At 43.7% G+C, this 15,174-nt stretch overlaps 2 protein-coding genes across 3 annotated transcripts in view; one reads left to right on the forward strand and one right to left on the reverse strand.

Annotated features, from left to right (window-relative positions):
* Positions 1–1,494: 1,494 nt before the first annotated feature.
* Positions 1,495–4,078, reverse strand: LOC134078832 (tubulin beta-4B chain-like). The gene is made up of 4 exons (XM_062534984.1): positions 3,865–4,078; positions 3,188–3,296; positions 2,873–2,983; positions 1,495–2,667 (listed from the first exon to the last, which is right to left on the reverse strand). Exons 1-4 carry the CDS (start codon positions 3,919–3,921, stop codon positions 1,604–1,606), a joined length of 1,341 nt encoding a protein of 446 aa, XP_062390968.1. The 5' UTR covers positions 3,922–4,078; the 3' UTR covers positions 1,495–1,603.
* Positions 4,079–5,228: 1,150 nt separating this feature from the next.
* fer1l6 (fer-1 like family member 6) overlaps positions 5,229–15,174 on the forward strand; it is a 44,706-nt gene continuing 34,760 nt past the window's right edge. For both annotated transcript variants that reach the window (XM_062534988.1, XM_062534989.1), the window contains exons 1-16: positions 5,229–5,361; positions 5,705–5,784; positions 6,337–6,454; positions 6,553–6,607; positions 6,713–6,844; positions 6,947–7,009; positions 7,125–7,203; positions 7,525–7,681; positions 8,621–8,807; positions 9,663–9,855; positions 10,378–10,688; positions 10,967–11,075; positions 11,593–11,761; positions 12,666–12,786; positions 14,210–14,310; positions 14,819–14,909. In XM_062534988.1, coding sequence (XP_062390972.1) covers positions 5,327–5,361; positions 5,705–5,784; positions 6,337–6,454; positions 6,553–6,607; positions 6,713–6,844; positions 6,947–7,009; positions 7,125–7,203; positions 7,525–7,681; positions 8,621–8,807; positions 9,663–9,855; positions 10,378–10,688; positions 10,967–11,075; positions 11,593–11,761; positions 12,666–12,786; positions 14,210–14,310; positions 14,819–14,909 — 2,001 coding nt within the window. In that variant the 5' untranslated portion in view covers positions 5,229–5,326. The remainder of the gene's footprint in view (positions 5,362–5,704; positions 5,785–6,336; positions 6,455–6,552; positions 6,608–6,712; positions 6,845–6,946; positions 7,010–7,124; positions 7,204–7,524; positions 7,682–8,620; positions 8,808–9,662; positions 9,856–10,377; positions 10,689–10,966; positions 11,076–11,592; positions 11,762–12,665; positions 12,787–14,209; positions 14,311–14,818; positions 14,910–15,174) is intronic.

Consider the following 15,174-nt stretch of genomic DNA (forward strand, 5'->3'; position numbering starts at 1 on the left):
TTTTTAATATGTGATGCAGGAGAGTTTAAGGATCAATACAAAGTATGAACCATTACTATTGCAATTAGTTTAAGTTTTGGCCCTTTTTTGAGCTAGATTGACTGGCCTATAGGCTACGAGATGATCTTTAGGCCTATAGATCAGTGATGTTGAGCCTGAAGCCTATGGTGAGTTCAGAAGTTGTAACATCATCATCTTGTAAATTGTTTAAAAAATGTACTTTTACATTTTAAAACTATCAACTGACAACTTTTGCACAATAAAACGTTTTTAAAAACTAAACGATTGAGTAAAACGGTAACCTCTGTCCAATTTGAGCACACCCTTGGGCTTTATTCTACAAATGCCACTGATCTCCCTAGTATAGCCCCACCGGAGGCCTAATAAACTGCTGTATTAATGTGACTGGATGGTGAAAGATTGGTGTATGAAGGCCTGGGATCGAACCAGGACTTTACCTAAACACATGCATGCGTGCAGATTTCTACAGGACTGAAAAGCCCCCCTCTGGCCGTTTTAAGTAATTGCAATGACAAAGAACGTGCACGGTACACCTGGTGATAAGTGCCACAATAATGATGTTTTGTATGCAAATAAACAGGCTCAAAAGAATCCGCGTTGACTCTTTCCACATTGTGTAAAGCTCGTTTTGAGAAGTTCGGTAGGCTGTAGCTGCTATGCCACAACTGCAACATGGATTAGTCTAGGCCAGGATTCATTCGATCTTGACGTGGAAGAATTAGCGAACAGCCGTCATACAGTGGAAATGCAACATACATTTACTGTAATCAGTGGCGATGCTGTCGGTTAATTTGGACTTACCTTCTCTCAAAACACAGTAATTTATTTATTATTCATCAACCATTTTCAAGTGAGTTGTCGCTAACATAGCGATTTCCATGTGTTCTGCTGCGGCTGAAATTTCATGACTCGCACTCGTTCTAAACGTAGAGCTCTAGAAGCCATTTGAAATTCTTTAAAAACAAATATGTTTTGGCTTTAATAAAAACTGAATTTCAAATCAGCGGCAAATTGCAAAATGTGCTTATAAATCATGGTGTGAAGACACCATGCGTAAAACAACACTCACCGTTTTCTCTTCACGGTCCATGCTCAACCGAAAGCTTTATTGGATTCGATTTTTCTAATGTATTATTTACATACAAGTACTAAAATGAAGTTGACAACAGTTCTTGGTCGGGAGCAACATCCCTTCTAAACTTATACAATGCCAAATTCTAGTGATAAAAATTACATTAGAAATACGATTCATCTCATACAACAAGTAATTTTACACTTCACTTGCACGGTGTACAAATTCAAATCCCAAACAGTTGAATACCAATGTAATCCCAGTGTCAGTGAGCAATGTGCTTCGAGCCAATCAGTTATTTGATTACAACATGATATGACAATCATATCTCAATTTTTTTTGCAATGAAAAGATAATTATTTACAGCAAACTGTTTATGGGCAATGAACAAACAAGATAAGTTTTCAAAAACAATTTGGTAGCATTTATTGTGAAGTTAAAAGCAGATCAAGAGGTTTGATAGAGGAAAGTACATGTGGAAGGGCTGTGATAATAGTGGCTAACTAATGTTTAGGCCATGTCCTCCTCTCCTTCCTCCTCAAACTCGCCCTCGCCCTCCTCGGCGGTGGCGTCCTGGTACTGCTGGTACTCGGACACCAGGTCGTTCATGTTGCTCTCGGCCTCGGTGAACTCCATCTCGTCCATGCCCTCGCCCGTGTACCAGTGCAGGAAGGCCTTGCGCCGGAACATGGCGGTGAACTGCTCGGAGATGCGCTTGAAGAGCTCCTGGATGGCGGTGCTGTTGCCGATGAAGGTGGCGGCCATCTTGAGCCCTCTGGGTGGGATGTCGCAGACGGCGGTCTTCACGTTGTTGGGGATCCATTCCACAAAGTAGCTGCTGTTCTTGTTCTGAACATTGAGCATCTGCTCGTCCACCTCCTTCATGGACATGCGTCCGCGGAAAATGGCGGCCACTGTGAGGTAGCGCCCGTGGCGTGGGTCGCAGGCGGCCATCATGTTCTTGGCGTCGAACATCTGCTGGGTGAGCTCGGGCACGGTGAGGGCCCTGTACTGCTGGCTGCCTCTGCTGGTGAGGGGGGCGAAGCCGGGCATGAAGAAGTGCAGGCGCGGGAAAGGCACCATGTTGACAGCCAGTTTGCGGAGGTCGGCATTCAGCTGACCGGGGAAGCGCAGGCAGGTGGTGACGCCGCTCATCGTCGCGGAGACCAGGTGGTTGAGGTCACCATAAGTGGGCGTGGTCAGCTTGAGGGTGCGGAAGCAAATGTCATAAAGGGCCTCGTTGTCGATGCAGTAGGTCTCGTCAGTGTTCTCCACCAGCTGATGGACAGAGAGCGTGGCGTTGTAGGGCTCCACCACTGTGTCAGACACCTTGGGTGAGGGCACCACGCTGAAGGTGTTCATGATGCGGTCGGGGTACTCCTCACGGATTTTGCTGATGAGCAGGGTGCCCATGCCAGATCCAGTGCCACCGCCCAGGGAGTGGGTGAGCTGGAAACCCTGCAGACAGTCACAGCTCTCGGCCTCCTTCCTCACCACATCCAGCACGGAGTCCACCAGCTCTGCGCCCTCTGTGTAGTGGCCCTTCGCCCAGTTATTGCCAGCACCACTCTGTCCTATTTCCAGCAAGATGAGAGGGATAAACAGAAAAGGCAAAAAAAAAAAAGGGTTCATTTCAAGGTATACAAAGTTAATCATATTTAATATGTAGGCTATTGTATTTATTTGTATTATTTCACAAAATAGTATTACGTATTGATTTACACCAACAAGCGTACTAATGTAGATGTTTTCTATTTACAAAGTGTCTCAGATTCATACCAAATACAAAGTTGTCTGGGCGAAAGATTTGTCCAAATGGCCCTGAGCGCACAGAGTCCATGGTGCCTGGCTCAAGGTCCACCAAGATTGCACGAGGAACATACTTTCCACCTGAAGGACAGGAGATGCAGTAGAAGAGGTCAATGCAATTAATTAATCATAGTTAATAATTATTTATAATAATTAATCATCATTCCAAGCACCAGATATTTTGTACGTAGTTTACCACACAGGAGTGCCCACAATAACACGTGATGTGAAAACTGTTTGCATGTCAACACACTGTCACAAAATTTCGCTAAAACTGGTATTTACCTGTGGCTTCATTATAATATACATTGATTCTCTCCAACTGAAGGTCACTGTCACCATGGTAAGTTCCAGTTGGGTCGATGCCATGCTCGTCACTGATTACTTCCCAAAACTGCAATACATGTGGTCATATGAATGCTTGTTAGCCATTGATGCTAATTAACAGCGCCACGACCCAAGGTGGGTCAGGTCATGTGCATTCATGTCAGTTGTCACCAGGAAAGAATGCCCCAGTTGTTAACTATTCAGGAGGATAAGATCAAGCACCTAGATTATAAATGCAAACTGTATAGTGCTGCATTGTGCTTCCACACCTATTAGGGAAAGATCTTCTAGAAATTCATATTAAGTGGCACATTATAGAAATTCATTTTAAGTGACACAAACACGTAGCAGCTATGTCACCTTCCGATACCAGAAGCAGCAACGGAATCGTCGTTATCGTGCAGATTAACGTGAGCTAAAATAACTTTATTAAATAAAGTATATTAATGGATATACTACATGTATAAAGTAAATCACGTTAACCTTATTTTTGTAGAAATATGCTATTTAAATAATGCTAACTGGAGTTGTCCTGCTAGTATGGGCAGATATATAGCATTAGCTGCTAGCCTCGCTAATGTAGCTGCTAAACGTTAGCTAAGTTAACGTTAGTTATGGTTGTTCATGTTTCTTACCTTTGCACCGATCTGATTGCCACATTGGCCTGCTTGTAAGTGTACGATTTCCCTCATGTTGTTATAAACGCGATACAACTATAATGACTAATAATAATCTAATGTTACGACTGAAAGTTAAGTTTAGCTAGGTGGACGGTAAGACTTGATTCCCACCCACTCTCAAACGGTAGATTTGCCCTTCCCTTAAAATAACCGTCGAAGTTCGAATTTGAGAAATTTGTTTATTACACAGCTAATCAAACAATCTGATTGGTCGTTTAAGAATGGTGTCGTTGGACTAACCACCCTCTTATTGGCCATTTTAAGAAATGCCACGGATTATGATAGGCTGTTACCATCACTCTTGTACACAGTACAGTTTTCAGTAGAAAATGAGCTCTCTACATTTTCTTTTTTCCAAAATGTTAAGTTATATGACACTTGTACTTGTTTACTTTATACTAATTAATTAACTAATAATTCTCTCAGTATGCATACTCAAAATAACACATACAAAAACAATTTTTAAATCATTAGGCGTCTGAACAGCCTGATTGGCTCCCTTCTGTATACTACAAAAATGTACTTTAGAAATGAATTACTTAAAACTAACTACATGCATTTCTTCTAATGCCACAATCATGCCAACCACAACCTGTAACATGTTCAAATGCATTGTAAAGTGAATGTTTACTAGGGGTGTATTTGTTCACCTTCCAGTTTCAAACATCCTGTTCCACCACACAAGACAAACAATTTGTGCAATCATCTTAGGAAGAGCAGCGTGGGCTGGATGCATTATGACAGCACTTCAATACCTTCTCTCATGCACAGTTTCTTCACATTATTTCTCAATCATATTTTTTTTTTTCAACAAAGGACCATGTGGACAGTGGACACACACACTATCTCTTGCATTTGTGACTGGTGCTGAGGTCACCACAGGGTTTCTGCAAATGCATGTTTCTGGAACGACATGCCCAAAACCAAAATTTAAGAAGTTTGCTTTACAATTTCTTACTAGGTTTTAGGGATTCAGACTCAGTCATAATATAACAGCATACAGGTGCTTATTTTTCATATTTTATAATGCTATACAGGAAATGTCAGCTTGTCATATTTGTAGGCTGGAACACAAAGAGATTCTCATTAGATTCAAGACACATTAGCTGAATGTTTGTACACTCTAGTGCTACTATTACAGCCAACAGCCAAACCTGCTTACCACACACATGCAGAATTTACCTTCTGGCCACAGAAAGTCAAACAATCTCTATACTCCAAGGGGTGGGTGTATGCACAGCTGTCACCTCCTATGCCCATCTCTAGCTCTCATTCTCTCTCTCTCTCTCATGTGTCAGTCAGTGATAGCATGTCCAATGGCTCTTGATTTGTAGCATTCTGTGCATGGTATATTAGAAAAGTTTTGTGGTCAGAAGCATTGGTGCATATCCCTATATCCCAAGGACCCCTGTGAGTCATGGATCCGGAGAAGAACACCCCGACGACACAACGGTAAGTGTGCCAGACGCATGATGGATGGTGTACAGTAATTAGCCAGATAAGTGTCAAAAGACAGAGTGGAGACACAAAGTCACATGGGTTATGCTGGACTAGACTAGAGTTTTGGCAGAGCTTGCCCAAGGATACTTCCAACAAGTGGTGTTGCCGGAGATGCACAACTAGTGTTCAGTATTAGCAAATTGTAGTGTTTTAGTGGATCCTCATGTCTCAGATCACTATGTAAGTGCGTTTGGCTTAAATGTGTGTGTGTGAGTGTGTTTTGTGTACGTATATGTCCATGTCCATAAACAGTGTGTTAATGAACTAAACCTAAGGATCTCTTTTCCTTTCATAGGAAATTATTTGGTATCAAGGTGAAGAAGAAAAAGAAGAAAGTCAACAAGGGACTAGTCTTGGCAAACAAAGGTGCACTGGGTAAGGCCTTAAAAGTAAACATGCTGCTGCGTGCAGATGAGAAGGCAGTGAGAGTTATACATGAGTGAGACAGGACAGTCATGACTCTCAGAATAACTACACAGAAGCTTGTGACTGGGTTTATGGTGTGTTATCATTATAGCCTGGTCATTGGGCCCACTGATGGTAGACTATCGCTATGCTAACATGAATGGCATGTTTATCATGACATAATCTGGCAATCCTTCTATAGAATGTGTTTACTGTATGTAATTCAAGATAACTATAGGTGTTTTGGACAAACTGAAGAAATGTTCTGTCAGTCTGGACTGTAATAAGTAATAAATCAACTTTAAATAAATAAATAAGTAAATAAAAAGAAAGAAAGAAGCCAAAACTACTGTAGTTCAAACAAATGAGTATTAGCCATCGAGACCCTCTTCTTTGAAACAGTTTGAATTGGTCTTCAGGATTTCTGTGGTTACCTGTGTACATCTCTGTCTTAGTCACCATCATTCTTTTTTTTAATTTATTTATTTGTTATTGTCTTGTGTGTGGTTTTGTTTTCTGCAGAGGGGTCTGAGGCAGAGTCTGGTCTGGAAGAGACTTTACTGGATGATGTCCCAGAGACAAGTCCTCTGGCTGGACCCTCAGGCCTGTCCCTATTCAGACAGGTGCCCCGGACCAAGAGGTACAGGTGACCTTTGACCTTTTACTTTCTCATATCTGTATTTGTAGTAGACCATGTGTGAAAAGGTGATCTGGGTCTTTCTACTGGTCAACACACAGGTCCAGACATCAGGCCAAGATTTTGGAGGGAGACAGCAGGCCCAAAACTTTCCAGGTAAAAATGACTTGACCGTCAAGTGCTTTGAAAAAATAAGGGCATTTCTCATGCAGCATGTACACTGTGTGACTAATGGCTTCTGTGCTTTGCTTCTTCATGAAGATTTCCATCAACATCACAGAGGCAAAACAACTGGTGGGGGAGAACATCGATCCCAGTGTTGTGATGGAGGTCGGAGATGAACGGAAACAGACGACAGTCAAAGAGGGGACTAACGCCCCCTTTTTTAACGAGGTACAGCTTATTTTAGAGTCATTTATTTCATTATTAGGGGGTACTGAAGAGGGTCCTGTGTCTGGTCTATCCACTAATATCTGATTTTTTGTGTCTGAACAGTACTTTGTGTTTGACTTTTACGGCACAAAAGAGACCTTCTTTGACAAAGTCATCAAACTGTCGGTGAGCAAGTCAACACATACAGTACAGTAACTCTACCGAACTAACCAAGTCATTCTGATAGATTCATCTGCCCAGGGATACACAAACCATTCCTATAATCACCTGTTTACTCCAGGTGATGCACTCCAAGATAATGAGAAGCTTTTGCATCGGCTCCTTCAAGCTCGATGTTGGAACAGTCTACAGCCAGCCAGGTGAGCCATCCTCTGATGTTGTGTTTTTTCTATTATAGAAACGATTAGAGCAATAATACCATTGCATTCCAGTAACGTCATTAATTAAGCATAGACTGTAGCAATTCTGTTCGCGCTGAAATTAATTGGCCCTGTCAAACGATAGTGAGGGTCATCATCTCATAAGTGATGCATTCTGGGTAAGGTGGATATTCCAACAAACTTTCTTGAATGTTTAGGGTGTTAGGGCATCATGAATGGATGAAAGACTATGTACTCACCGATGCTTCCTTGCGATTTTCCACTTCTGAAACGTCCCCTCTCTGTCTCGCTGTCTCCAAGGTCACCAATTTCTCAACAAATGGACGGTGCTGATGGACCCCTGCAACATCCGAGCCGGGGTCAAAGGTTACCTGAAGTGTGACATCAGCGTCACGGGGAAGGGTGACTCGCCGGAGCCCTCACAAAAGTTCAGTGATGCTGAGGAGGTCATTGAAAAGTAATGTTGCCCCGGCCCTCTTTTGTTCATACTCCATACTGATTAACTAACAGTGCTTAGGACAACAACATGTGCTAGGTTACATTGAATTAGCATTTCAGAGTCTTTTTTGCACGGTTGCATCCTTAGCCTTGTGGCTTTCTGTGAGGGGCAGCTGACTGTCTTACTGCTCTTATCTATGTTAAATCTATCAAATTAAGCTGTAAACTTTATTGCTCAGATCCACTCCATCTGGTAAGCACACGCTGACAGTGAGGACAAAGGGTCTGATGATATGGAATTAAGACCATAATATGCCTATTTTATTCTGTGCAAACCATGGCTAATTTCTATGCAAACAATATTTTAAACAGAGGAAATTAAATGCTTTATTTCTTTTACTTTATTTGCCTAAATATATCTGCTCATCTGCTCGTCTGCATGTTTGACCACAGGTCTTTCGCTTTCGGAGGGTGTATAAGGACAGGTGTCTCAGTGTTTTTGTAAAACTGTAGAATTAATCTGTATTTCATATCATCATTCCTTATTACCTCCGCCAAGGAGGTTATGTTTTCACTAGGGTTTGTTTGTCTGTTTGTCTGTCTGTTTGTCTGTTAGCAAGATAACTCAAAAAGTAATGTCGGGATTCTGGAGCCGTTTATGTTTTTCGCTTAGTGGTGTAATGGCATGGTATGGCCACGTGGTGGCGATCTGAATAGTTTAGGTTCAAATGTATGAAAACCAAGGAAGAATACAGGCGGAGGTCTGCGCTCTCGGAGTGCTTTTCTAGTTTTCATCTGTATTTTGAAATGTCATTAAAACAGGGATGTACTGTATTCTCTTGAATTGAGTTTCGAACAGACCGAAGCTAAACCAGAAGCCAAGCCAAGCTCAGGTGGCTAACCTCACCACCTCCTCTGCTCTGCTTCACTTCCTGTTTCCTGTGACCCTTGACCCCAGGAACCTCTTACTGCCCGAAGGCTTTCCCTCGGAGCGTCCTTGGGCTCGGTTCCACGTGAAGGTGCTCCGGGCAGAGGGCCTGCCCCGCAACAACTCCAGCATCATGGCCAACGTCACCAAAGCCTTCATCGGCGACAACACGGCCCTCATTGACCCTTACGTGGTGGTGTCCTTCTTCGGCCAAGTGGTAACAGCAACGTTTACTTCAGATATGTTCACCTGACTAATCCTCTATGAAAGAATGAATTTGTGTGGAGTAATGTTGCCATTTTACTGTGTATACTGTATGCGTGAGATTCAAGTGGTAACAGCAACGTTTACTTCAGATATGTTCACCTGACTAATCCTCTATGAAAGAATGAATTTGTGTGGAGTAATGTTGCCATTTTACTGTGTATACTGTATGCGTGAGATTCAAGTGGTAACAGCAACGTTTACTTCAGATATGTTCACCTGACTAATCCTCTATGAAAGAATGGATTTGTGTGGTAACAGCAACATTTACTTCAGATATCATATAGGATCCTCTGTGAAAGAATGGACTTGGATTGTGTGGATTAATGGTGCCATTTTACTTACATTTATTGAGAGTGTACTGTAGGACTACAAGTGAGATTTACTGAGAACTGAAAAAAGTTTGCACATTCAATCTAAGGCAGGTGCTCAGAGGAAAGACCAGGACGTCAGAGAAAACACAAAATCTGGCACGCTGTTGCCTACCTTAAAATACTTAATTGCCCTTATTCTCGTGGTGGTGAGTAAACCAAAAGGAGGCTATGGGCTACACTGACTATCATTAATGCGCTCTCACCATCTACTGGCGAATACGTAGAATGCAATCCTGGTTTGCGTACCCCATAGCCTCGATTTGGTTACACTGGCTGCTGTGTTTACAAGTAAAACTGAGGTTCTCACCAGAAGCTGGTTGTTTCAGCCATAGCAGTGTTCCACAAAGTGTGTTTTGTAAAAAGTCACTGCTGCTTGTAACCATTACCAAAGATACTCCTCCTCATCTTCTTCTTGCTCTTGTCGTTTGCTCCAGGGCCGCACGTCGACCCAGAAGAGCACGGCGGCGCCCGTGTGGAACGAGCAGATCGTCTTTAAGGAGATGTTCCCGCCGCTCTGCCAGCGACTCAAGATCCAGCTGATTGACGAGGGCAGCATGAACGACGTCGCCATAGGGACCCACTACATCGACCTGCGGCGCATCTCCAACGAGCAGGATGGCGATAAAGGTACACCTGTACGATACACCTGTCTGTAGACTCTGTAGATTAGCATCCTGGGGAGCACACTGTAGTACTGCTCTTCTCAGGCCACTTAGTCCATATGCTGCCATTCCGTTCACTAGGCCTACAAGGTGTACAGTACCCGGATGAAAGGCACCTCCTGTGGAATTTCTTTCGCTGGCCGTTTGTCAAATCAACTCAATTCTGAAAATCTATAATAAACATCTCATCTGTGATAAACATCTGGAGTATTGTCCATGGTTAACATCTGAATTTATGTTTAGAATGGTTCGACTCAACAGAACACCAAGTATACAGTAGATATAGAAATCAACTCAAGCGAATAATGTGTCTTGCTGTAATGTGTGTATTTCTCTGCCAGGAGTACTGCATAGCTGTCTGTGATAGTTAGTTCATCATTGTGTTGTTTTATTGAGTAGGTTTCCCAAACAGTTCTATGGTTCCCAGGGTTCTTGGTTCCTGACCTAGTTCTGGTTCTCATCTGTTCCGTCCCCGCTCTCTCCGCAGGGTTCCTGCCCACCTTCGGTCCGGCCTGGATCAACCTCTACGGCTCGGCGGACAACAGCGAGCTGAACGAGGGCTTGGGGGAGGGGGCGTCGTTCCGCGGCCGTGTCTTCATCGAGCTCGCCGTGGAGATCCTGTCCGGAGCCAGCGCCGTGGAGACCAAGATGACGCGCTCGGCGAAGGAGCTCAAGGAGAAGGGAGGGAAGGCGGCGGGGAAGGAGCAGGCCGGGGGAGCAGGAGGAGGCGCAGCCGGGGAGGAGGAGAGGAGCAAGGCTGCAGGACCGGAGGTCATCCCTGTGGAGAACCCACCTACGGTGAGGGGGGGGGGGAGGGGAGGGGAGAGAAGGGAAAGAGAGAGAGAGGGCAGAGAGAGAGAGAGAGAGAGAGAGAGAGAAGGGAAAGAGAGAGAGAGAGAAAGAGAGAGGGCGGAGAGAGAGAGAGAGAGAGAGGGCAGAGAGAAACAGAGAGAGGTAGAGAGAGACAGAGAGAGGTAGAGAGATGGGGGCGAGATGGGGGCGAGAGCCCTAGTCATCTGTACTGAGTGCTTCTGTAATTGGGACATGTGTTGTGCTAAGTGATGTTTCTTTTGCAGGTTAGTGTAGAGGACAAGGAAAACTTTATGCTGTTTGGAGTCGTGTTTGAGGCCTCACTGATTGACAGGAAGATCGGTGATCGACCCATCAACTTTGAATTCACCATTGGTACTTTCCAGTTTTAATAAATTATGTTAACTTCAAGGTTTTTTTTTTTATATTGTTTGAATGAATATTTTACGATTCTACTGTTCATCAAATAAATGCTTTCATTTTAAATAAAGCATTTAATTTAATTTCATTATTATTATTGTTATTATTATTATTATTATTGAATGTGTTTTAGGATAAGAGAGAAGGTTCTTGTACATCATTGTGCAGAAGTGCAAAATGTGAAGTTGGTAATAATCTGTCTGTGATGTGTGTGTAGGGAGCTATGGGAATGAAGTTGGTAATAATCTATACTTTATGTGATGTGTGTGCAGGGAGCTATGGGAATGAAGTTGGCAATAATCTATATGTGATGTGTGTGCAGGGAGTTATGGGAATGATGTTGGTAATAATCTGTCTGTGATGTGTGTGCAGGGAGTTATGGGAATGATGTTAGTAATAATCTATCTGTGATGTGTGTGTAGGGAGCTATGGGAATGTGATTGGTAATAATCTATATGTGATGTGTGTGCAGGGAGCTATGGGAATGTGATTGAAGGCACTCATGGGAGTAAGAAGAGAGGAGGGGCGGAGACGTATGATCCTGACTCCTCCCAGACCACACCCCTTCTGGATGCCCAGGAGCCTTTGCTCAGCAAGTCCACCACACCCCCAGAGAAACCCGTCCTCGTCGACGGAAACAGGTCCTGTAGGAAGTGAACTCCATCATGTAGACAGTTTTATTCTTCAGGCCCTATAGGAATGGATGCACAGTATCTCACAGAAACTGCATGGTGCAGACAGTTTTACTACTCTACATTTGCATCACAGAGTTTTAAGCAGTCAAACCAGGATAAACTTGTCTTAAATCCAATAGAACTGGTGTGAAGCTGCAGCTTTAGTCATTATACTGGGAACATGTTACCCACAGTAAATGTCAAGTCACAAACCCAAATACAGTATCTATGGGTGAAGTCAGTATTATATTTTAGTTTTAACACACACACATGGAAAATCTCAAGATAGCTCCCCCAACAATTAAATGATCAACAGTAGTATTAACAGAGAAAAGGCTGTTAAAAAACTCCCAGTGGCCTAGGCTATGTGTGTGCCTCTGGGGTGCGGACAAGCAGACACCCTACAACAAACAGTCTTCTCACTCTCTGGAGCTTTCCACAGAGGGAGGCTTCAGGGACACATAATCCATAATGAAGGGAACCGTAATCTCATAACACAAGTGCATGGTTAAACTAAACATCTCATTAAATGAGAAACACACTTGCATAACACAGGGGGATGGTTAAACTAAACATCTCATTAAATGAGAAACCCATGTAAAAAAATATACACACTTGCACAACAAACACTACTGACTACTTAATTATGTCGACTTGTTTAATGATGAAAAGTGTAAAGTGTTTTTGTTCTCAGACCATCATTGGTCACAAGGCATGTGCTCTGCTATGTACCATTTGTTCTGCAGGAAGGATGGGAGTTTGCCATTTGATAATTTAATACGCTGTGGAGCTAAAAATATCAAGATCTGTTTATTAGAATCATGGAATCTGTTACTGAATAGTTCTTTTGACCTTTGACCTCCCCCCACAGAAACTACAACTACCTGCCCATTGGCCAGAAGAAGCCCTGCGTCCACGTGATGAGCTGCTGGGAGGGCCGCACCTACCGCCTGCACTACTCCAACGTCCTGGACAGCATCGCCATAGCGTTCGTACGTCCAGCTAACCCTTACACGCACGCACGCACGCACGCACGCACGCACGCACGCACGCACGCACGCACGCACGCATGCCCCACACGCACGCACGCACTGCACTACTCCAACGTCCTGGACAGCATCGCCATAGCGTTCGTACGTCCAGCTAACCCTTACACGCACGCACGCACGCACACGCACACACACACACACACACACACACACACACACACACACACACACACACACACACACACACACACACACCGCTTGCTCTACCCCAGTGTCCTGGACAGCATCACCATAGCACTGGCACTGCATTAGAGTCAGCACAGCAGCAGAAGCCTGATCAATACGTCTCTTTTTAAATGCTCACTGCATTAGAGTCACCACAGCAGCAGAAGCCTGATCAATACGTCTCTTTTTAAATGCTCACTGCATTAGAGTCACCACAGCAGCAGAAGCCTGATCAATACTTCTCTTTTTAAATGCTCACTGCATTAGAGTCAGCACAGCAGCATACAGTAAGCCTGATCAATACTTCTCTTTCTAAATGCTCACTGCATTAGAGTCAGCACAGCAGCAGAAGCCTGATCAATACTTCTCTTTTTCAATATCCTCACTGTCTTATTCCAACTATTGCAAATGTGTCTTGTGTCCTCATGTTTTTCGTATAAGCAGAGCAACATGTTATGTTGGTTAAGTGGGCAACTGTAATGGCCACCAGCAGGCAGAAGGGTCAATGTAATGGGAATTAAGCTGGAAGAGAGGAAGAATTCCCTAATTAAATGACAATTTGAACATTTTTACTTAATAAATCTAGAAAGAATGTTGTGTTTGTCCTCTCTCTAATTCAGGCCACCACTATGGGTCAAACAGCAGAGTGACCAGGTGCTGTGTCTGATAGCGCTCTCACTCATATCAATGCTGCTCTGTTATCGGTGTTCTGAGCAGAGGTTTGCCGTTTTGAGACTCAGCACCCCCTCCCTCCCTTTAGTGTTCTCTCCATACACACACACACACACACACACACACACGCACAAGCTTGACGTCTCGACTTGGACCGCTACAGATAACCTTTGTCTTTTAACATATTGTATGCAATATGCAATATTGCACGTGTCTCAGGCATTGAGTTGTCGTTCACATACGTCTGAGCATGTGTGAGATTTGTTTGCATGACAATGCAGCTTGATTCTTTCATTAACATAACATAAACAAGAAAGTCCAAATTTAATAGGTTCCCTAATATGATGTCTGCCGGCAAAATTATGCACATAGATTTTTATTTGTGTGAGATTAAAAAATATGATCCACATAGATTATTATTTGTAAGGGATTAAATAAATATGGCTAATTGATAAGAAATTTTTCTTTCTTTTTATTGCATAAAATGTAACTCAGATCCTTGATGCAGCTGTGCTCTGTCCAATCACAGGAGGAGGGCGTGGCCAAGGCGGGGTCACTGAACAAGCTGCTAGACGCGGGGGCGGAGCCTCATCTTCTGCGGGTCTTTCAGGAGTTCTGCAGGGATGCCAGGTAAGTCCAGCGCGACTGACCACCCAATCAGGGCACAGCTTGGGGCTGTTGCAGGTGTGAGCCATCAGGGTCAGCCTGTAATGGGCACTCAAGAGTCCATACATGATGCATCCATATTTACAAGCTAGCATACAGACAGTACATGAGTAGATACACACACACACACACACACACACACACACACACACACACACACACACACACACACACACACACATAAGAGTGTGAATTAGTGAGACTGTTTGGTATCTATGTAATCTTTCACCTCAGTACTGTTGAAACAACAGCAGCTTGTGTGTGTGTGTGTGTGTGTGTGTGTGTGTGTGTGTGTGTGCAAATGCAAGAGAGAGAGAGAGAGAGAGAGAGAGAATGAGAGAGAAAATGTGTGTGACTGCCAGCCAGTGCTGAGACATGCCTGACCAGTTGCTGTTGTGTGTGTGACTGCTGGCTGTCAGTACAGAGAAATGCCTGATGTGTTGTGTGACTGGGCTCTTCCATCCTTCTGCAGGAGCTTCATTGCCTTTGCTGAGCGGAGGGCCAAGGGGAGCCGTCTCACGCTGCTGGACAAGAAGCGCCTGACCCTGTGCAGGCAGGAACTGGTAGGAACCGCAGACCACCACAGACCACCACAGACCAGGGGACACAACAGACACAGACCAGGGGACACAGACCACCACAGACCAGGGGACACAACAGGCACAGACCAGGGGACACAGACCACCACAGACCAGGGGACACAACAGGCAACAGACCACCACAGACCTGTACACAATAATACACATAATAGACCATTGACATGATGGGGTCTAATTTAATAATAATAATAATTTTTATTATTATTATTATTTAATAATAATAATAATA

This window comes from Sardina pilchardus, chromosome 4 (genome assembly GCF_963854185.1).
Source record: "Sardina pilchardus chromosome 4, fSarPil1.1, whole genome shotgun sequence".
NCBI classification, from domain to species: Eukaryota; Metazoa; Chordata; class Actinopteri; order Clupeiformes; family Clupeidae; genus Sardina; species Sardina pilchardus.

Excerpts from the sequence above, each read along its gene's own strand:
- LOC134078832 (XM_062534984.1), bottom strand. The coding sequence starts at position 3,921 with ATGAGGGAAATCGTACACTTACAAGCAGGCCAATGTGGCAATCAGATC. Across the intron at positions 3,297-3,864 it reads GCAATCAGATCGGTGCAAAG|TTTTGGGAAGTAATCAGTGA; the intron begins GTAAGAAACATG and ends CATGTATTGCAG. Across the intron at positions 2,984-3,187 it reads ATATTATAATGAAGCCACAG|GTGGAAAGTATGTTCCTCGT; the intron begins GTAAATACCAGT and ends CCTGTCCTTCAG.